Below are 22,794 nucleotides of genomic sequence, written 5' to 3'. Positions count from 1 at the left end.
AGAAAATTAAAGTCCAATCAGGAAATGAGGAATAGGTGTATAAACACCATTTTCGATTAAAATTATTCCTGGGATCCCAAGTGCTAGACAAGGTGGAATATTGTCAACTAAAAGCTTTGGTGGGATACCAGTCCATGGAGTCAGACACCCAGACCTGCTGCATTCAAACAACAGCAAATTGCATCTCATTTAGAGGTTTTTAATGTTTTTCCTCTGTAAAGTACGAGTTTGGCTTAATGCAATTTATGGAAGACAAGCCCATTAGTAATTTTAATAGGTTTGAATATTTAAATTAATCTCCAAGCTGAAAATACTCAGCTTTCACAGCAAAAAAAAAATCAGTGTTATTGACTAGATACATTTTTTATTTCTCAATACAAACTGATGAGCATCTTCAATATCTCCCACCAATTGCTTTTAGATTTTTTTCACCCCAGATAACTATACCATGTAGTGGAGAGATGGGGAAGCAGAGTAATTCCATAACCACACCAAGTATTATGTTGTGACCTTGCATCTGCAATCCAAAAAAGTGAAAATATTTCCTTTTGCAATCAGAAAACAAATGCACGAGCACCAATTACACAAATGCTTAAATATTAAAATTTATTTCACAAAGTCATAAAGCAATTTATCATGAAGTCCAGCACAATGCCTACAATAAATCCAACTTGAAATATTATTTCCCTTGGTTTCCATTCCTATCCAGATGTTTCAAGATTGTGAGGCAACTTAAATATTTTCAATAGTGCAAAAAGGTGCTTGCTTAGAATTCATGCAAACCAGTGAATAGGAGATTTGATGGTACATCTGCCCTCTGATGGGGTAATAAACTGAATTCCAGCTTCAGTCATAAAGACCTTGTGTCAAGGTTTCTTTTTGAGGGAGTGAAAAAAGATTTTAATAAAGGTCCTTGTATTCTACCATTACTCAACAATTTATGACCCATTAAGAGGCCTATGTTGAGAGGATTTTTAAACTTTCTTCATTTGAGTCTTTTCAAAATACAAATTGACAATTTTGTTATAGAAGTTTTGAACTCAAAATTAATATGCAAATTCTCTACAGTACTTTTCCATCAAGCTAAGCATTTGGGTTTCATACACCTGATCCAAGATTATTTAAATTCAAATCTGTACAAAATGTGCTACAATTAATCTCAACAGCCCATGCAAGGTTTATCAATTTTTAAACATGTATAATTTTAGCTTCAGTCAATAGTGCTATTATAACAAATAATATATAAAATGAGACTAGAATAATGCCATATGTCCGTGTGAATTTAAAACCTTGAAGTGGAATAAATATAAATGACATAACAAGGCTTAAGCCTAGGGACCCAACTAGAATCCAATCCAGGAGGCCTTCGTGTTTGATCTGGGGAAGAAAATAAAATTAGTAAATAGACAACAGTTGAAGTTTATATGCAGTACAAAACTAATGAGCCTGAAGAATCAGCAAGAATTTTGTCTTTTGTAAATACAAAAGACCAACATTATAGGACTGGATTGAGCCCAAATGTATTCTTCCCACCCACCCCCCCAATAGAGAAACTCCCAGAGATTATTAAGCACATTTTAAGAGTTGCTTGGACAAAAAAGTCCACAGCTTCTCATTTGTAAATTTACTTCCTCCATTGAACAGGTTTTATTTATGTCCAGCAGTGGTGCACACAGTTCTCAACTGTGCTTTTACTCAAGTTTAAGATGAAAGTCAATGGAGCAATAAAAAATTGACTCGTTTATTTTTCAGAATCATACATAGTACAAAATATAGTCACGTACCTCAAGAATGTGGTCATTGTAGGGCATTTGAATGAGAGCACTTAGGCCAATACCAATCAACATATCTATGATGAAATTAAGGGACCATACAATTTTGAATAGCCTTTAACATTCTGGATCCAAATAAAGATACACCACAAAAAAGGATACTAAATATTATCCCACCAAAACATGCAGCAACAGCCATACGTGGGTATCCTTGTCTGGCCATTGTAATGTCAGAGAACAAATCTGAAAATAAAAATTTCAGATGAATCCAGCTTCAGTCTCATTTTTCTCCACCCACTAATAAAATGCAAGTGTGCAAATTCACAGACAACTCAGCATTTGTGCTGTGTTCCTAATACTGCCATCCTGACCTTACCGAGGAAACACTAGTGGAAATTTAGTTCTTCTCATTGCCACTGTCGGACTGCTTTGCCAAAAGCTGGTCTAACAGACCATACAAATCCAGTGACGAATAATATCTCCAAATTGAAAGCAGACATATTTAACATTCAAGACTTAATTTGCATCACATGCTTTTTCTTCCCAATGTAAAAAAAAACTGGTAAGGAAAGCAAACATTTAAAATTAGTCATTTTCTCTAATCATCGCACTGAAGTGTAGATTACATCTCATCCAAAACACAACAGTTCTTCCCTCTCTGTAGTCTGAGGGTGTATTCTACTAAACACTTTTGCCAAGGAACTGTATTTTCTCAGGTGAGAATTTGTTATAGCCTTAAATATAGTCTTGTGCATTCCAAAAGTTGGCAAAGCAGATTTCACTGGGAATGAAATTGGTCTCCATATTGCTGGAGGTTTAGTCATACATTCTAATTCAAAGTTTCCTTTCCTAACAATCCACTCACCATTATGGATCCTATCTTGTTTTCCAGTTTATTTCAATTAACCAGATTTTAATTCTCCAGCTGCCTCAATGAAATTTGACTATGCATACAGTTTCTGTATCATTGTTCCATTCGTGCAGCAACTTTGCTGCTACATTACTAATTAAAATGTCATGTGTTGAACATTCTCGCATTTGGAAATTTAAAAAATAAAACTTAATCACTCACAACAGCCATTTGGTCCAGTACCCAGGCTGCTCCTTTGCCATTAGTTAAATAAAACTAATACAAAAAGGTTTAGTGCTTGCTTCAAATGCACATTTATTCCAAGTATAGGAGAGATCTCTATGGCAAAGCAAACCACGCTGTATTAATACTGCATAAGTATTTCAGCTTCGGACCATTTTAAGCAGACTCGTTGCTTTACTAGCCTGATGAAAGTAACGTACCTCCAATACTATTTCCCCAGGCAAGAAGGGTTAATCCTAGGACAGTATTACTGAGGTTAAAAATGATTCCAAAGGCACGTAGAAGATTGACAATCTCAATGGCCACGCAGTTGATCAGCACAATGCTAATCAAAAAACCAATGAAAGCAAATACCTGAAACAAAACAAAATTTCTCACATCTTTCAAGTACTGAATGTTGATCTTGCAATATTGTACATAACTATTGACCGCTGTTAAGCAAAAATCAAAATTCCAAGCTGAACCGTTACAAAATATGAATTTTAATCCAATATTCAAATGGCATCAGAAGGCCAAGTGGGGCAGAAACGAGATCATTTGATTCAGGGCAAGGCATACTGAAAGTCACTTTGATTTGAGAAGTATTCAATTTAACATTTCTTCAAATAATGTTGAAAAGATTAAAAAGATAATTGATGAAAAATTTATTTTTTCCCCCAATTGTACCTTATACTTTTGTTGGGATTTGTCTTTTGGAAGACAATTCCCAAGGAAGAAAAGATGACAGAAGAGACCCAACCCCTCAATTCTGGAAGCCACACAAGCTGGGTCAAGAACAGGTCTCAAATCAAGCAGAGAAAAATGAAACTCGACAGTTGTAGAAAGCAAAACTATTGCCACAAGGACAAAATTAAAATCAACAAGGTAAATTCTTGCAACTCAAAATTTTGCCACCAAACCTCCAAATCTTGGCAGCGGGGGGGAAGAAATCAACTAATTCACAATTACTTTGCTCTTGCTTACAATATATACAGAATGAAGAAATTAGTCTTTCAATTAAGCCCTACACCAGTTCAAGAATGTTGATTGAAATTCAAAATATTTTGATGCATACTGTGTATTAATATGGAAATAACACACTGGTGGTCAATAGCAGTATCTACCAACAAAGATTTTTTTTTTTAATGCAATTAGGAACTAATGAATGAAGTAAGAATGCCATATTGGTACACAGATCTATATAGTTTAGAATCAAGAAGGTAATTTATACAAAATCTAAAATTATATCTTACACAGTGAAACCTCGGTGGTTCTTCATTTTTTGTGGTGAAGAAAAGGAGAGTTGCCAAAATCAATGCAATCACCAAAGTAACAGCCCATACAGGAATCTGACCATGGATGAGCAACAATCCATCTAACAACAAAAAGGGAACTTGAGTGAAAATATGAACAATTAATATTGCTTCAAAATAACTTGTATAACATTAAACTTTAATGAGAAAATGCCCTCCTGCTCAACCCATCGAGTTAGTTTGTGTTTTTTTTTGCACTAGATGCTGGCATCTGCATTCTCACATCTCAAAATGAGCAAGTACCATTAAAATCTCCAAATGTAATAAGCATTTTACTATCAATCCTTTGACCCCCCCCCACCCCGTCAAATACGATGCAATTTTTTTTGATCCCACTCCCAAAAGGACAAGTCATAAACTAATTTGATCCAGTGTAGCAAATTTAAAATCCAAGTTGCACGCAACAATAGAACAGTGCTTGCGATGTCAATTATTCCGACGAGTCAGCAGGATGGAAAAAACAGCATCAACATGCAATTATCTGAGTGACACAAATTGAGAAAATTTTCTGCTTTTGACCACTGCCTCATTTTAAAATGCCAATATCAAGATAAAAATCCCTCTGATGAATCTGCTGCTAAGCACACCAGTTGGCGACATGTCAATACAAAAATAAACCACGCTTTTCCAAAATACCATCCAGAACCATCAATTTAGTTATGGTTCATTTTAAATTTTAGAATAGTGATCCAAATAAAGTTTAAATCTTACAACGGCCAGATTTAAAAGCAAGGATGCAGACAAGTGGGCCAGTTACTATTTGTAGACAGTTCAAGGGACGCTTCCAGTTGTAGTTATCTTGGTCAAAATCAACCACAGGAATACAAAGCAGAAGCAGAAACTCAATTGGCAGCTGGAAGAGAAAAAAAATGTTAACGACTGGCTGCATATCTTGCAAAAATAAAGAGGACTGGAGTAAGGAACAAAAACTGGAAAACAGCCAAAGACCATCAAATGGAAAATGCATGACAAAAATCAAATCAAATAGCTTTTTATTGTCATTGTACAAGTTATACAACAAGATTTATGATAGCAGTACAACCACAGGCAGCACCACAGAAGTTAAATAAAAAATTTAATTTACAGTGCCGTATATGTCCTTTATGTGAATGGAGGGGGGGTGTCGGCTGTATGTGTAATAGATGTGGAGGACAGAGAGGGGAATTTGTGGATATGTGTGTTCAGTGTAGTGACAGCCTGGGGGAAAAAGCTGTTTCTGAGTCTGTTCTTGTCTTGATTGACCTGTAGCGTCTGCCAGAGGGTAGTAGATCAAACAGATGCAGGGCAGGGTGGGTGGGATCCTTTATTAATGCTTGTGCTCTACTGAGGCAACGAGAGGTGTTGAGATCCTTCAGGGAGGGTAGGGGACCAAAATCTATTCTGGAAAATAAACTGAGTTAAACTACCAATGACTAATTCACATGCTGAATCTTCAATTTATCTGAAATTGTGAAAAGGGAAGAAAGCTATTTATAGAAGTTAAACTTTACCCAATTTACACAAGCAGGACATCAAAACCTATCTGATAAAATGAATAGTCCAAAAATGTGACATCTTCAATTATAACCACATTTTAGGAGACAAATCAAACAGAAAGATATCAAAGTTCAGCAGCATGCATTAAAAGCAGCCTCAACTCTTGCAAATTAAGATCAAGCTTCCTGAAGCCAATTTACAGCCATCAGGTATCTTTTAAAAAAAAATAAGACATTGAAATTTGTACCCAATCCCATAATTAATCAGCATCACCTTCAGGCATTTAAAAATCTTCCAGGTTAAACGTTTCCTCCTCCATTTTTGAGCATCAATGGGATTAAGAGAATCCAGTAAAATGGATTTTGTAGATCTGGATTCTTCGGTTTCAATTAAAGATTGATACTCGCTTACTGAGGAAAGAAAATTCGGGTCAGAAATTCAGGGTCTTCACTGCAGCATTGGGAGGCATTACAAAGGCAAAACCCAAAAAGGCAACCCAAAAGTGAAGTGGCAGATCACTGGGCTTTGCCACATGCTGATTTACAAGGGTTTGAAAGTAGGCCACTGAAATAGCACAATTTGTAGAAGTTGAGCAAGTTGAACATTTGAAAACAAATTGTTTTGAGGGACACGTGGAAGTGCGGAAAAGGTAGAAATTTTAAAGAACAGATACTTACGATCTTCATGTAGCGATCTCCTGATGCATGTTGAAAATAAATCCTCATTGTTAACTTTAAAAAAAATATATATAGTTTACTACATACAAGTCTTAACTTTTGTGGCAGTCCTGGCTGCTGCAGCTCAACATTAATACAGTAGAATAAAGTAGTTATTGTTTAGAACTTTTTCCAATGCACCAAAGTGTGATGTGGCACATGTCCTGGAGCAGATAACAGGACAATGATACTCAAGGCAGAAGCCACTTTTCATCTTTCTGAATAAAGCGATTTAAAAAGTTAATCGGCAAACGAAGCAAGCCAGCAATAAGTCATGCACAAATACTGCCTTGGAGATCAACAAGGTACAAGCTGACAGCAAGAAATGTGCATTTCACCCAACAGGTGAAAACAATTGCTTTTCCCTCACGTTAATGTGGCTTGTTTTTGTACATCCTAAGGTAGACAATCAATTACATGATACAATTAAAATTTGGAAAGCAGACAATTAGCTTTTCACTTACTTTCCGAATTACCATTATAAAGGTCATTATGTAATTTGTTTTTGCTCCTCTGGTAAATTATGCTGCTTACGATCACCACAAGCACATAAACTGCGTACAGAGCCAAGTAACCTACGGAGATCAATCACAAACTTCATTTCACTACACGGTTGAAAAACAACATTGAATAAGTTGTCAGAATCCAATACCAGTTGGCATGTATTCTAATTTTGCCCACACTTCTCACCAAGTGCTTGCCCCACATCTATACTTCCGAAGTAGAGGACCAGGAAAGCCCAGAAAACTGCTGCCATATAGAATATTACATCTCGAAGAAAAGGTCTTGATGCTGCTATGAATGGTCTTGCAAGGCCAACACCTCCAGCAACAACTGTTGTCACAAATACACCAGCACCTGCAAAATGGTTAAAAGAAAATAATGTCAAAAATATTTCTCACTGGATGGCATTTATGGGACTCGTGGTTGGCCACGCAACTCCATAACCCATCATGAAGTCCCTTCAAAAGTTCATCACTGGGGCAATATAGAGAGTACAGCATTAATATTTTACTGAATGGCAAAGACAAACATCTTTTCAGGCGAAAAGTTCCTCAGGCACTAGTTTGTTTACTAGTCATTTTTTAAATCTTGAATGATTACAAAATCCAGCAACAACAACCTGCTACCTTAAACCACCAAGGGCCTCTATGTTCGATTTCTACAGTTCAGTCACATTCCACAAACAAAAATAGCTTATTGCAGTAAAAACAAAAATCTCCAAATATTTGACACTACGACACAGAAAGAGGATGCTAGCATCTTGAATTGGCTACAGCACTGAAAGGTCTGTGCAGGAGAAATTGAACAAATACTACTCCATCATCCTATAAAGAGGTCTTTCAAATATTTAACAAGCTAGCTTCTGAATATTACAAAGAATCTACCTTCATTCCTACCCTAGCCAGACAGTGGAAGAACCCAACCACTGAACACATTGAAGTTTTTCTGCATATGATTTTGGGTTTACACCTAATCGTCTGCATTCTTTGCTCCTGACCCAATGTCAATGCAAGTGTTATCTACTCTGCTTATACAATCCTAAATTTAATGACCAAATCTCCTCACAATCACTTCCATTCCAAAATAAAACATTGCAAGTAGTTTTTAAAATCATGATTTATTTTAATAAACCCCTTCAGTTGCTTCCAAAAATCTGTCAATTCTTCCTTTGCATGGCACCCAGAGCTAACATTATACTCTGCCCGAGGCCAAATTCAGGTGCTTCACGAAAAGTTCCTCAGTGATATTAATATTGATGAATTGCATTGTGCCTCCACTTGAAAAAGGAACCCAAATGTATTAAATAACCATACTCCTTCCCCATTCCCTGTCACACATCCCAGTTCTTTTATTCTTTATGGAACTACACTTTTAACCACCTCTTCATTCTTTCTACTAAAGACTTAATTTCTTAACATTCAAGTTATAAAACATTACCTAGTCATCCCTTCCATCCATCTCTTCAAAATGTAATACCAGCCTCCTCATAAATAATGTAACAAGGTAGGACACTAAATGATCAAATGTACATCCAAGTATACATCAGATGTCCTTCATTGACCTTGCCACAAGTTGCAACTTTCCACAGAAATACAGGATCTATTTTATTTGACAAATTTCCTCAAAGGAAGTTCATCATTCGGGTTGAACCAGAAGCATTCTCATCAAGCAGGTTCTCCCAACCCTGCTTGGTTAAAAATTAGGACATCAAAAATACAAAGAAAAAAAAAGAATAATTGGCAACTTACCAAACAAAGCTCCAATGGCCAGGTTTGCTGTTCGGGGATCAGAAAAGGCTGCTATGGCACTGAATAGGTCAGGAGCTCCGTTACCAAAGGCAAGGAAAGTTACACCATGAATAAAATCAGTCAAGAACAAGTGAAACAACCAAAATGTTTTGGAGACCCTCCATCATCTAGAAATAAAGTGGACCTTCGAGTTCACAAGTTAGAACTCAAAATTGGGATGCAGTCCCACATGAACAAGCTTGGCCATCTTAAGCTGCATTTAATTCTAAAGATAGTGGCAAGTTGTCAGACAAGTGGGACAGTTATTTCAGGGACATCTACTCAATCAAACAAAAATGGTCAAAACAGACTTTTGACTCATTTACCCATCTCTTAAATATACCAGGTTCTAAAATGTGTACATGAACTAAAGTCCAAGAACTTGCACTACAATACACAATCAAGTACTTTGAAACTGCTTAATTACTTATCTAGCTTTTTAAAAACATACAGCATTGTAACAAATTAGTTTGACCCACAAGTCCACGCCACCCAATTAACCTACACCACATTTCAAACAGTGGGAGGAAACCGGAGCCCTCGGGGAAAACCCAACGTACCAAATTCTTACAGACAGCGCGGAATTCGAACCCAAGTCCCAATCAAGGAGTTGCGCTAACTGCTAATACCAACTGCACTGCCTCAATGCCAACCATGTGATCTGGTTTGAAAAAGGTTTACATCACCTTTGAACTTCTCACTCATTTACCATTCACATTGCATGGAAAGAAATGCTCAAAGAATTTTTAAAAAAATTTACAGCCCAGTCAGAACTTTAGCAAATCCAATAAGTGGGACTATGCTACAAGTTTATCGATGAAATTCACTCCTGATTTTAAAACAGGAAATCTTTAATAATTTTTTTTTTTTTTTTTTTTTTTTTTAAAATCACCATTTCCTGACTTGGGCTCAAGATTATCAATATTTGTCAAACGTTCATTAGGATAGACTGGGTATTTAAAGAGCAGCTAGTCGATGGAAATCAATTGTTGAAATTAGGGCTACATTCAGAGGCAGAATAGTTTGCAACTGAACAAAGCAGCAGCGAGAAAAGTTTATCGCTCAAATGAAAAGGGAATTGATGGTTGATATATTGCCATCAAGTTAAAGAAACTTCATTGACAACTTGAGCTCCAGCAAGCAATTGGGTGAGGTAGCAAAAGTATGGAGTGAAGAATGAGTGTGACCAGGATCTTCGATGAAGCAATTTCTATATGGAGGAAAAAAAAACAGATAAAAAGGCAAACAGACAAAAAAATAAATAAATAAACTCTTGCTAAAATTACTTGGCAGCTCAAGCAACAAAATTAAAATTTCAGCTCAATGACCGCATATCATCCCAATAGAAACGTGTTTAATTTCTATCCCAAGGGGGTAGAGATAAAATAAATCAAACAAGTGTGGCGGCTCACCACAAGGCAGGAAAATTGGCCTCGCTTGTAAGCCACACGGCAGGGCAGCCAGCCAAAATGGCGCCATCGGGGGGGGGGTTCCTTCCAGCACAGGGGTCAGAAACCCGCACTGGGGGACCACGTGACCACCGGGTGACGTCAGCGCACTCCAGCGTGGTTCTCAGCCAGGTCCGGGCTGGGAGTACAAGTGCAGCCCAGCAGCCTGCAATAAACTAGTCTACTCACTGAGCTCAACCCTTCTGGTTGTGTGTGTTATTGCAGGAGCAGTGTAGCCGCTGCTGCAATTGGTGACCCCGACTGGTTCAAACGTCTTTGAACCCATCATGAGCGAGCCTGGGATCAGCGCTACAGCCGTGAAACTGCCTGAATTCTGGGGTCAGGAACTGGAGACCTGGTTTGGCCACATGGAGGCCCAGTTTCACCTCTGCTAGATTTTATCCGACACGATTAAATTCTACCATGCGGTCGCTCCCCTCGACCAGGCCACCATCAGACACGTGCTGCACCTTGTTCAGCACCCACCCAACAAGAACAAGTAAGAGACCATCAAGCTAGTGCTTACCGGGTCCTTCGGACTATCCAGACACCAGCGTGCTGCTTGGGTGTGGCACCTCATGCCCTGGGGGACAGGTCCCCGATGGAACTGATGGATGAAATGCTCACGCTCATGGGTGAGCACACCAACTGCCCACTTTTAGAGCGCATCTTCCTAGATGATATGCCCAGGTACATCTGCCCATACTGGTTCAGGAGAGCCCAGAAGGCCCAAGAGCTATGGTTCACACAATTCCCGGAAGGTTCAGTGGTCCAGCAGGTCACTAGGCACGACCACACCAAGCCCACCCCTAGCGCTGCGGTAGAGCACCCGGCCCCTGCAGAGGCTCCCAAGAGCATAACCAAAGCCACAACATCCGCTTCAGGCCTTTGCTTCTACCACCAGCGCTGGGGAGCCAAGGCTCGGAAGTGTCATCAGCCCTGCTTGTTCCAGTGAAACGACCATGCTGGCCGCTCTTAATGGCTGCAGAGGCTGGCCAAGGACACAGCCTTCTTTATCTGCAGGACTCAGTCAGCTGCCAGCGGTTCCTCGTTGACACTGGAGGCCAGATCAGTGCCATACCGGCCACAGCCATCAAATCTAGGAACTGACCTCGTGGACCTCGCCTCCGTGTGGCTAACGCAACGGCAATCCGGATGTATGGAGACAAGACAGTCCACTTCCAGATCGGCCAACAGAATTTCTCGTGAAGGTTCACCATCTGGTCCCGCCCGACTGCCATCCTGGGTGCAGACTTCCTCCTCGCACATGGGATTCTGGTGGACATTCGAGGTAGGTGCCTGGTGGACGCCTGTACCTTCCAGGCCATTAGCCTAGACGCCTCCCACTCGGAGCATCCGCAGATGGCCAAGATCAACACGCCTAAAGAAGAGTTCCAGCAGATCCTGGACAAGTTCCCCACACTCCTCAAGCCACAGTTCTCCGCTGACTCGCCACGCCACGGGGTGTTCCATCACATCCCCACCCAGGGCCCGCCAGTTCATCCCAAGGCAAGCTGGTCCCACTTGACAAGGTCCAGGTAAGCGAAGGAGGAGTTTTCGCACCTGTTGGAGCTGGGGATCATTCGGTGGTCCGACAGCCCATGGGCCTCGCCGCTTCACCTGGTCCCGAAAGCCTCCAGCGGCTGGCGTCCCTGCGGAGACTATCAACGGCTCGATGAGGCAACCGTTTCTGACCATTACACCATCCCTCACATTCAGGACTTTTCGGCCAAACTGCACGGTGCGAGGGTCTTCTCCAAGGTTGACCTGGTGTGCGGATATCACCAGATCCCGGTGCACCCCGAGGACATAACCAAGATGGCCATCATCAGCCCCTTTGGCCTGTTCAAATTCCTGCACTTGCCGTTCAGGCTCAAGAACGCCGCTCAGACCTTCCAGAGCCTCCTGGACTCGGTGGGCAGGGACTTGGATTTTGTCTTTATTTATTTGGACAACATCCTCATCACCAGCAAGGACCGAGCGCAACACAAGGCCCACCTACGTGCCCTTTTCTCCCGGCTGGCCGACTTCGGCCTTACCATTAACCCAGCCAAGTGCCAGTTTGGGAAAGAGCCCATGCAGTTCCTGGGCCATAACATCACAGCTGAAGGAGCCACGCCCACCACTGTGAAGGTCGCCACTATCAGGGAGTTCCCACGCCCAGACAGCCTCAAGGGGCTGCAGGAGTTCGCAGGTATGGTCAACTATTACAACTGCTTCATCCCGCGAGCTGCGCGCATCATGCAGCCGCTGTTCTCCCTCATCGCAGCCAAGCACAAGACACTCGCTTGGAAGCCAGAAGCCTGCATTGCATTCGAGAGCACTAAGGACGCCCTGGCGAAGGCCACCATGCTCACCCATCTGCACACCAACCTGCATATGGCACTCTCTGTCAATGCCTCTGTCACAGCGCAGTCCTGGAGCAGCAGTTGAATGGACATTGGAAACCACTTGCATTCTTCAGCTGCCTGCTTCGCCCGCCAGAACTCAAGTATAGTGCCTTCGACCGCGAGTTACTGGTCATGTACCTGGCAGTGCGGCATTTCCACTATTTTTTGGAGGGAGGACTTTTACCATTTTCACAGACCACAAGGCCCCTCACCCAGGCAAAGGATCCCTGGTCGGGCCGCCAGCAGCGTCACCTCTCCTTCATGTCGGAGTTTACCACTGACATTCGGCACATGGCGGGGAAGGACAATGTGGTTGCCGATGCACTCTCGCGACCGGCCATCTGCGCGCTGACACCCGGCCTCAACTTCGACCAGCTCGCCCAGGACCAGGAAGCTGATGAGACTAGGGCCTTCGCCATCATCGGCCTAAGGTTCCGAGACCTCCCAACTCCGAGCGGCAAAGGCATCATCCTGTGCAATATCACAGTGGTTCCCCAGCAGTGGCGCAGGCAGATCTTCCGTCACATCCATGAGCTTTCACATCCGTCCATCAGGTCCACGGTCCGGATGGTGGCAGAATGGTTCGTATGGCATGGGCTGTGGAAGCAGATCACAGACTTGGCCAGAACATGCTCCCATTGGCAGATGTCCAAGGTGCACAGGCACACCAGGGAGCCCGTACAGGAGTTCGAGCACAACCGGGAACAGTTCAGCTACATTCACGTGGACATCGTCGGGCCCTTACCTGTTTCCCAGGGCCACTATTACTTGCTTACGGTGGTAGACCACACCACTGGCCCAAGGCAATCCCGATACCAGACGCCTCCACCAGCTCCTGCTCCCAAGTCCTGTTGCATGGTTGGATCGCCTGGTTCGGCATCCCGGCTCACCTCACCAGCGATCGGGGTGCCCAGTTCACATCTGCGCTCTGGGTACAGCTCGCCAAAAGGTTACGGATACAGCTACACCGCACCACAGCCTACCACCCGCATGCCAATGGACTGGTCGAATGTCTGCACCACCACCTTAAGTCAGCCCTCATGGCCCGCCTCACCAGTCTCGACTGGACGGACGAACTGCCTTGGGTGCTCCTGGGCATCCGCTCCACTCCCAAGGAAGATCTGCAGGCATCATCAGCTGACCTGGTCTACAGTGCGCCGCTGGCACTACCTGTTGAGTTAGTCAATGCACCTCACAATCCACAGCGGTCGCCGCATGAACTACTTCCTCACCTCAGGGAACGCTTGGACTCCTTAGAACCCCCACCGCCACCCAGACATGGCACCCACCCAACTCACGCTCCTGGCGAGTTGCTTTCCGCAGAGTTAGTTTTCATTGGGCGTGTCCCGACAGCGGCACCTCTGCAGCGACCGTACGATGGGCCGTACAGGGTTATACAGCGTTCCGGCTCTACGTTCACACTGGACTTGGGTGGCAGGCATGAGCTGTTTACCATGGACAGTCTGAAACCAGCACATCTCAATCCCTCTGAGCCAGTGGTAGTTGCCCAGCCCAAGAAGCGAGGCCATCCAGCAAAAAAGGACATTGGTGACAATTCTGGGGGAGCTGTGTGGCGGCTCACCACAAGGCAGACGAACTGGCCTCGCTTGTAAGCCACGCAGCGGGGCAGCCGACCACAATGGTGCCGTCAGGAGGGGGTTTCCCTCCCTTCCAGCTCAGGGCTCAGAAACCCATGCTTGGGGACCACGTGATGCCCGGATGATGTCAGCGCCCTCCAGCGTGGTTCTCAGCCAGGTCCGGGCTGGGAGTACAAGTGCAATAAACTAGTCTGCTCAGAGCTCAACCCATCTGGCTGCGTGTGTTATTGCAGGAGCAGTGTAGATGCCGCTACACAAGAATGTTAGTGTAGACAGACTGAATAACAAGTTCTGGTCCTGGCTGACAAAGGATGGTGAAGTCTGATTAAATCATCTTAACAACTTCATCTTTTATCAGCTAGCACCTCTGCTTGTGGAATTCAGTCTCTCCTACAGTCCTCTCTCAGACTTTCCTTTAGTGCAGAAAAGGGAGGGAAGTTAGAAATCAAGTCCCTTTCTCATTCTCACAAAATGTCATTAGCCTGAACAACATTTACTCTACATGGATGGTGCCTGACCCAAGTATTTCCAATATCCTCAGGGGGCAATTAGTGATACATGGATCATGTTCAATGGGAGTCCTCAACATTTAAAACAAGGACACAGAAGCAGCCAAAATAATTCAAGGCCCCTCAAATGCTAATAACATTTTATTCAATTTGGCAATTTTCATTTCTTTATCCATGAAATTATTCCACTTAACTATTTATCTAGATTTTTTGTAAATAAGGCGGCCTTGCATCATTCAAAAAGAAACATCCTGGCTGCAATGATAAATTATTTTGGCCCATAATTAGATATTCCTTTTGACAATTCCTTCTATTTCAACTACAGCACAGGCATCTGATGACTTGGCTATCCGCACAAATCAGGAGACCAATCTAAATGAAAGCAATTATTACTCCGTTAGAAAAATGTCAAGACATGCAAGTCAGCACCATTTTATTTCAAAAAGGCTTCTCAAAATGCCTTTTATTGTGCAGATCCATTTCAGATCTGTCTTGAAACACATGAGAAGTGAGGCAAAAGCCATTGCTTTCAGGGTTAGGGCAGCAAATGAACTGTTCTTTAGGAATTTAGAAAAGGCCCTCCTCCTGGATAGACGTACCAATCAAAATGGAGGTTTACTATTGGAGGCTAATCATCTAAACTCCAAGTTCAAGAATTCAAGATGGAGACACACACCAATGGTTCCAGAGAGTTTGCTACTCAAAACAGATGAATCATTCATTCAACAGATCCATTTCTACCACTCAGAAGGATGACCGGCACACATGCCAACTCCCAAGTCACACCAGTCCAATTTGTTCCTTGCCAACTTCTGGAATTCCCTCCCCAATGCCATTCGTGAATAAATTTACCAATATAAACAGCAGTTCAAGGTGGGAGGGCACCACATCTTCAAAATTAATCAAGAATGAGCAACAAATGTTGGCCATCCTAGCACTACACCGAATACTCCAGCTGCAAGATATCACAAACAAATTTCAAGATATTCATGAGACTAGGCAATGTTTAGTTTTAAGAGCCCCCAAATGCAATATCTACCATATTTTGTGTTTTGATTCTTATTGCACAAGTGCAAATATTTATTAAGTAGAAGGGTTACGATGTTATCAGCCAACACAAATTATTGAGCCCCATTTTAACAAAGCTTGTAATTGAATAACGCTTCCCTAATAAAAGCATTAAGCTTTGAATACACCCAGGTACTTGATAGGCATTAAAAAGGATACTGCCACATTATGTGACAACTTCAAGCTTGTAGATATAGCAGTCAGGTTTGGGCAAAAGCTAAAAGGGAAACAATAAGATTTGGCTTCAAAAATTATTTGAAGGTCAGAACAGTTAAGAACCCAAAAATTACAGTCTAAACACTAAGAAATGGGAAATCGTGTTTTAAAGGGAAGTGGATAAATATTAAATAAACTTAGTACATGTGCACACAACAGTGAAGCTTGACTGATATAGCACAAGCAGTTTTAATAGAATCTTTCCAGAAAAAAAAATGTCCATTTTATCAAATACTAAAATAGTTTAGAGAGTCGAGAAAGAATTGGGAGAGGGCTAAAAGCATTTCATGTATTAAATTATGAGCAAAACACATTTTTCACTAGAATGATCAACTCGAGGCAGAGAGTTAAGAGTGAAGATACAAGGCTATTAGAGCGTGCAGCACCACAAGTGTCCAGATCCTGTTCCATTGCAATTTATTTGGTGTTATGGAACTACAGAAAGTCTAGCAGAATAGAACAGACTCCAAACTCAATATTAGAATGGCAATGCAATGATTCACTGCTACAAATGAGCCCAAAATATCCAACAACGCACAAGGTTTTGGTTCTACATGCAATTCAGACGAAGTGCTATGCAATGCCTTGGACTGGAGCACAACCATTTTTACCTTGATGTCCAGGCAGCTTCAGAATCGGACAATTATTTCAACTAGGCTCAAAGTCAGATCTTCATTTGGGGGTGGAAAGCAAGCTTATCAGAAACTGAAGAGCAAAAATCACAATCTTTACATGTATTTCAATAATATACAATCAGGGGACGGAAATTAATCATCTTGAACATTTAGTGTGCATGCAGAAAGAGCGAGTGTCACAGCAAAATAAGATGTGTTGCATTACTGAATATCAAAGATAAAACTCACAATTTTTCAGCTGTTATTCCAAGGAACATGAAGAGGTAGAACAACCAAACTGCCTGGGTTTTTTAAAAAAAAAAGTATTGGGTAGAATACTTCAGAGTTGATTTAAAAACTACCCATTAATGTCAAACATTTGTAGAAATTGTTATTCACAGCCTTAAAATTAAATGCAAGTAACTGCATATTTTGTTTGTGAACAAGTGCTATACAAAGAAAAATAATTCTTTCAAAAACTGATCAGAGATAACCCAAAGCCGAAAAAAAATGCTGTTTTACTTGAGTTTAATTCAGTTCCAAATAAGGCGAATTCAAGGTTTTAGTACTTCTTGAAAATCTGGGGTTGATTGCATGGATAAAAATCAATTAAAGACACTAATATTAATCAGTCACATGAACTAATAAATTCACTATTGGTTTATCTATGAGCAATGCACATGATTAACATTGACTAATCTTGTGACAATGACTGTTAGCCAGAGCATACATCCACAATCATTGGAAAGATAGGCATAAGAATCTGCAAGGGTCAGACATCCATATTTTTAAGCAATGTGCAAATTACTGCATCACAAGCAATCCAAGAATATCTATTCATTCAAATTGCTGATGGAGTCTGGTGGGGGTGCATGCACATGATCCCCTGGCAATCTTTGGAATAAAGACCTTAAAAGGAAACAAATGATGGACAATTAGGCAAGAATTACAAGAGCTCCATGATGGTCTAAATCAGCCATCCTCATTTTTTTGGCTCAAACTTTATGGTTTCCTGTCTTCCCTGCTAAAGTTGAATTTAGTTGGTTTCTTCCATTCTTCTCTCCTTCCAAATACACACACAAAATAAAACCCTCCCCTTAAATATGCTGTGGCTCGCAGGGTTGTTGTATGGCCCCCTGTTGAAAATGACTGGTTCTAAAGGAATGCATGGAAGCCTACACAAGATGGGTTAATATTTTCAAAACTCTAAAACAATCATCACTAGCGAGCTCAGAAATCGGAAGGTAGTATAGTTGAATTCGGGGCTAAAGGACTGGATCATGACCATTCCTTCTAGGAAAGGGGGACCTGCACAAAGACAGGTTGCACCTAAACAGGAGGGGCACAAATATCCTAACAGGGAGGCTTGCTAGTGCAAGCAGGAGAGTTTAAACTAGCGTGATAGGGGTTGAGAACCAGAGCAGTTGGTCAACAAATTTGGAGATTGCCAAATTTGTCTCACAGGAAAAATAGGTAGAAGCCAGTCAGTGGCCTCAGTCTGTCGTGGTCGGCCATGGGTACTGCACCTCTGGTAGTGGCGGCCAGAACAGAGTTGATATGGAGATCCGTCTGTTGCCCAAGCATGGCGCTCTTTTTCTCCCCCCCCACCCAAAAACATCCATGCTAATGACAGGTCCAAAGGAACGACAAAAATCCATCGTTTGGTGCCAGCAGCATCACAGGAGTTGCCATGCTAGTGCTGGGTACAGCAATCAGTTGCTTTTGGGACTCTGGATTCCCTCCGGAGGTTTACTCCCAAAGCTTTTCCCGTGAGCAGGTATAGCCACGAGGCAGCAGAGGTTTGAAATCAGAATTATCCCTTTCCTAGACAGTTACCATCTATAGTTAACAAGCCTTATCTGCCTGGAAGGCAGAAGGTAAATGAAAATAGCAGGAAAAATGGTCAGAAATGGAATTTTTTTTTTAACTACAGGATGTAAAATAGACAAGGCAGAAGATTTTGTACATGGAACAACACTGTAGCCCAGAGGTTCTCAACCTTTTTCTTTTTTCACTCACATACCACTAAAAATTCTCTATGCCATCAGTGCTCTGTGATTAGTAAAGGATTGCTTAAGGTGGTATGTGAGTGGGAAGGGAAGGTTGAGAATCACTGGACTAGACCCAATTGTTACTGAAATATTTTGCATGAGAAAAATTGTCACCGGCCATTTTCTTTGGAGTTATGAAAGTGCACAGAATGAGTCAATTAGGTACGATTAAAACAGTCATTTTCAAACTTTTTCTTCCCACCCACATATCACCTTAAGCAATCCCTTACTAATCAGAGAGCACCAATGGCATAGGGATTGGTCAAGGTGGAATGAGAGTTCATGGGGAAATTTGAAAACCACTGTTCTAAGGCATTATTATGTTGTATTGTGTATTTTGAAAAAAAAAACATTCAGGTGGATATCCCAAGGACCTGATAGGATCCATCCCAGGACAGAGGGAAAACTAGGAAGAAGATTTCTGGGGATCTGGGTCCTCTTTAGTCATGAGCAAGTTGCCAGAAAATTGGTGAACATTTTATGTTATTCTTAAAGGAGAAACACAAACCAGGAAATTTAGGACAGTGAAACTTAAACCAGCGGTTGGGAAATTACTGGAGATTCATATGGACAGGACTTGTGGCATTTGGAAAAGCAGCAAGGGTTTTTCACACTGGAGGCTCTGTCTCACAAATATGATAGTATTTTTGAAGAGGTGGTGACAAAAATGATTGATGAAGCCAGGGCAGTTGATGTTGTCTATGTGAATATTCCTATCATATTCTAGCAGACTGGTTCAGAAGATTACATCACATGGGATGCACAAGTCAGTAAATTGGATCCAAAATTGGTTTGGTAAGAGGTCATAGGTGGGAGGGCAGAAGAGAAAAAAATGAGGCAATAGGAGAGGGGGCAACAGTCTGAATGGAGAGGAAGCTAGAGGAAAGAAGACAGGAACAGAGAAGACAACAGACAAGGCAGGAGTTTAATTGAAACTGGAGAACTCAATACTAAAGCCATCTGGTTAGACAGTGGGATTCTTATTTTTGTGGAAATGCAGAAGGTGACATCAAAGAAAATTTAGAATATTTCCTTGCAAGATATTGCCAATTGTGGTTACTAATGCAATGCAGAAATTATTACTATAATCTTCAGCCAGTTCACAATTTAAATGACAATTACCAAAACAATTGTTGCATTTACTTAATTCAATTAAAATAAGCACACTTACATACAGCAATATTGCCAGTGGCAACAGATTGTGGCAAAACCCACAGACAGCCCCTTGAAGGTAGTCAATAAAGCCACTTCCAATTTTGCAGTCTTCATTGGTTTTGACAAATGAACACCACTGGGTCCCATTCAGCTGTACTACATTGTGGCACTAGGAAAGAAACAAAAGAGTTAACAAATTTTGTTGCATGCAATGTTTATTTTAAAATAGCATGCTTTCCTTAGTTTAGAACTTTTAAAAATGTGAAATTCCTTGATTAAAAAGGTGGAATCCAGCCTAAAAAATGTTGCACATCAGCATCTTGCATATAGTAAAATTAAAGATTGTTTGAGAAATGAGTGGAATACAGTTTTGAGAAATTAGACATTTTCTCTCAGCTAGCCACTACAAAAGACATTGCCACATTCAAGAGGATTTAATCATACAAGTTCAAGATCACTGTACTGGGTCAAGAGCAAAATATTTACAAAATTACTTCACTTGACTAGTGCTCTGATAGAATTTAAGTTTGCCCTAAAATTCCAGGGACAACACTCCCACCTCAAACCCCAAATACTTCCACAACCAGTGCAAGAACCAGCAGCTGAAGTGAGACAGAATTTTGAACAGTGCAAGTTAAATGAGGCATGTTTGCATGATCATAAATCTGAAGATCAAGCAATACTCAAAAGAGAAGGGATGTGATCCTCTGCCAGTAGAACAGTTCCTATTAATTTTACTCCCATGTTTGAAGATCAGATGGCATGTTACCAGACCATGCCTCATTACAAAATGGTTCTGAGCCACTGTCCAGAGGCTGTAAAAGTTGCTAAACAAATTGACTGTCTTTTTAAAATGGAAAAAATTGATGAAACAAACTATGACAATAAATTTAAAACAAATCTGTTGTTCCCTTTCCATTAGGCTGCTCTAAAAAAAAATTAGAGTACTGAAATCAACAAAAAAACTACTTTGGAATAGGGTGCAATTTAAATTACATTAATAAGAATATTGCCAGCTGTATACATAATGCATACACCTAGTTTCTTAAACTAGGAAACTGGGAAATTCACCAACACATTTGATGAACAAGTCAAACTCATGCAAGAGTAAATCCAAGATAGCCATTCGAGCATTCCCTGCACAGTTTTTTTGTAAAACATTTGGTCTCTTCCCTTCTTCAGAATTACCCCCTTTACTTAATTTACAGTAACCAGTCTTTGGGTCATGGGGCACCTGGAAAATCCAGAGGGAGAACCTCCAAAACATTTCACAGCTCCAACATTCGCCAAATGACTACAAATCCCACGATGATAGATTACAGGGAAAACTAACTATAACAGCATTTTAAAGTTAGATTGTGGGAAGAGAGCAGCGGACAAAATCTTTTTTTGCAGAAAGATCAGTTGCAGCAACAACAAAAAAAAACGCAACAGCCAGGCATGGTTACTTATCCAATTACTTAATTGATGATCCATTATTTAGCTTATTGTGCCGTGACGGGCAAATTATTTATGGCACTGATCAACAATCCGAGAATCTTGTGCCGACTGGAGCCCATCTTCCTATACTCAATGAAGGGGCAAGTTTTACCAACGTCCCATTAGGATATATTCACTAAACTCACCTTGATACACATCATGGGCACTTTGGTCTCTCCCCACTACTGGAAGGAGATCAATCCATTTTCCAATCACGTCAGTTATTAAATGTGAGGACCAACAAAACTGACTTTTAACCACTGCCTCAGAGACAGGAATAAAAAAATCATTTACCCCACTCCCAATCAGTCTTATGCACTCACAATGGCAAGATGAGGATTTGCAGAAATAAAGGACAGGACACTTTGGAATTACAATTTTTTTTTAAATCTCACCTTTTGAACAAAGGCCACGTTCCCACCTCTACTCTGAAATAACTGTTGCAACTTCAAGTGATTTTATTTATATATATATATGTAAATAAAAGTGCTACAAACCAGTTACCACGTGATAGTGGAAGAAATGGCTGACCCTTGAATTAAGGTAGAGAAGCCTTTTTCTTAAAAAAAAGAGATTAAAAGTCATTTCTGTTTGGCCAGAAATTAGAAATGGAGAGGTAGTCATGGGAAGTATTCAGTCGGAAAACCCCCAAAGTAACCAACTGCAGAAGAGTATTAAAAACTTTAATGAAATATTATGGGGTCAAACATTACAGGAAATACCTCGGTTGACCGACTGGTCCCTTCAAACAGGCCAAGTGAACTTGCGTTTAATATCTTTTCAGCGGTAAAAGACGCATCATCGTTGACAGGGCGATGTGATTCAGGTGGCCCCGGGGGCTCGTCCGCTCTGCACTTGGCCGTCCTGAGCCAGACGAGCCAACAGGTCACAGCAATGCCTCCTGCCTTCATGACTGCGCTTCAGGCTTGGGGTGGGGGGAAAGAGAGAGAAAAAAAACAAACTTTTTTTTCCAATATGCAGTTACCGTTTTGCATTCATTAAGACCAGAAAGTCCGCTCAGTATCACAACGTCAATGAGCCCAGAAAGAGCTTAGCCCACTTAAAATTAAAAACCTGAGCTTTTCTGCACCCTCAGGCGACGTAGCAAGAGAGAAAATACAACTCTTTCCAAGAACCCCTGTATTTATACCAGGAAGTAAACACGACAAGAAACTTTTAAAGGTTGAAGTCAGGATGCAAAATCAGAACACATCTTCCCCTTAAAGAGGCCGCCCTCCTTTTCGAGGAGATGCCTCTTACTAACACAACCACCCTCCAGCTCCCAAAGAAAACACACCTTCTACTCACTCATAACCTCTCAGTGCCCGTGCAGCTCCTGACTTCCGCCCTCCTATTTAAATCAGTTCGGCTCCAATAAACCCGCGAGCAGGAACAATGCAACATCATCCCGTCAGTTTCCACTTCTATTGGCGACCCCATTCAACGTGAAAAGCAGACCAGATACGGCCAAGTGTCACTTCACCAACTTCCAATCAACTGAAGACGATATTACTCACTTGATAAAGTGACATTTTGCACCTAAAACATGATGCAAAGACCAGAGGAGCGGCTACATCTCAGCACGGGATCCCCCCACCCTTCGGCACCCAGCCCGTCAATCATCCA

The 22,794-nt window shown here is 41.4% G+C and overlaps 2 protein-coding genes across 6 annotated transcripts in view; one reads left to right on the top strand and one right to left on the bottom strand.

Annotated features, from left to right (window-relative positions):
- The window catches only part of tpcn1 (two pore segment channel 1), a 104,005-nt gene extending 99,689 nt beyond the window's left edge, over positions 1 to 4,316 (top strand). The window contains exon 28 of the transcript XR_011356242.1: positions 4,102 to 4,316. The gene's annotated coding sequence lies outside the window, so the exon portion shown is untranslated. The remainder of the gene's footprint in view (positions 1 to 4,101) is intronic.
- slc8b1 (solute carrier family 8 member B1) lies at positions 588 to 22,783 on the bottom strand. Of its 5 annotated transcripts, none has more exons than XM_069933185.1 (16): positions 22,466 to 22,783; positions 21,891 to 22,093; positions 19,706 to 19,858; positions 16,733 to 16,785; positions 15,813 to 15,870; positions 8,602 to 8,707; positions 7,040 to 7,207; positions 6,814 to 6,924; positions 6,311 to 6,364; positions 5,907 to 6,043; positions 4,869 to 5,010; positions 4,098 to 4,219; positions 3,066 to 3,219; positions 1,935 to 2,015; positions 1,785 to 1,849; positions 588 to 1,377 (listed from the first exon to the last, which is right to left on the bottom strand). In XM_069933185.1, exons 2-16 carry the CDS (start codon positions 22,077 to 22,079, stop codon positions 1,189 to 1,191), a joined length of 1,782 nt encoding a protein of 593 aa, XP_069789286.1. In that variant the 5' UTR covers positions 22,080 to 22,093; positions 22,466 to 22,783; the 3' UTR covers positions 588 to 1,188. The 5 variants fall into 5 exon arrangements, 4 of the variants coding, with proteins under 4 accessions (XP_069789286.1, XP_069789285.1, XP_069789287.1 ...); XM_069933184.1 differs by having other exon boundaries at positions 22,477 to 22,783; XM_069933186.1 differs by having other exon boundaries at positions 22,686 to 22,783.
- Between the last annotated feature and the right edge of the window lie 11 nt (positions 22,784 to 22,794).

The sequence above is a fragment of the Narcine bancroftii genome, chromosome 4, assembly GCF_036971445.1.
Source record: "Narcine bancroftii isolate sNarBan1 chromosome 4, sNarBan1.hap1, whole genome shotgun sequence".
NCBI classification, from domain to species: Eukaryota; Metazoa; Chordata; class Chondrichthyes; order Torpediniformes; family Narcinidae; genus Narcine; species Narcine bancroftii.
The sequence above is the reverse complement of the archived record's forward strand: the minus strand, read 5'-3'. Positions and strand labels throughout refer to the sequence as shown.

Excerpts from the sequence above, each read along its gene's own strand:
- slc8b1 (XM_069933185.1), bottom strand. The coding sequence starts at position 22,079 with ATGAAGGCAGGAGGCATTGCTGTGACCTGTTGGCTCGTCTGGCTCAGG. Across the intron at positions 6,925-7,039 it reads AGATGTGGGGCAAGCACTTG|GTTACTTGGCTCTGTACGCA; the intron begins GTGAGAAGTGTG and ends TGATCTCCGTAG. Across the intron at positions 6,044-6,310 it reads GAGATCGCTACATGAAGATC|TAAGCGAGTATCAATCTTTA; the intron begins GTAAGTATCTGT and ends TTCTTTCCTCAG.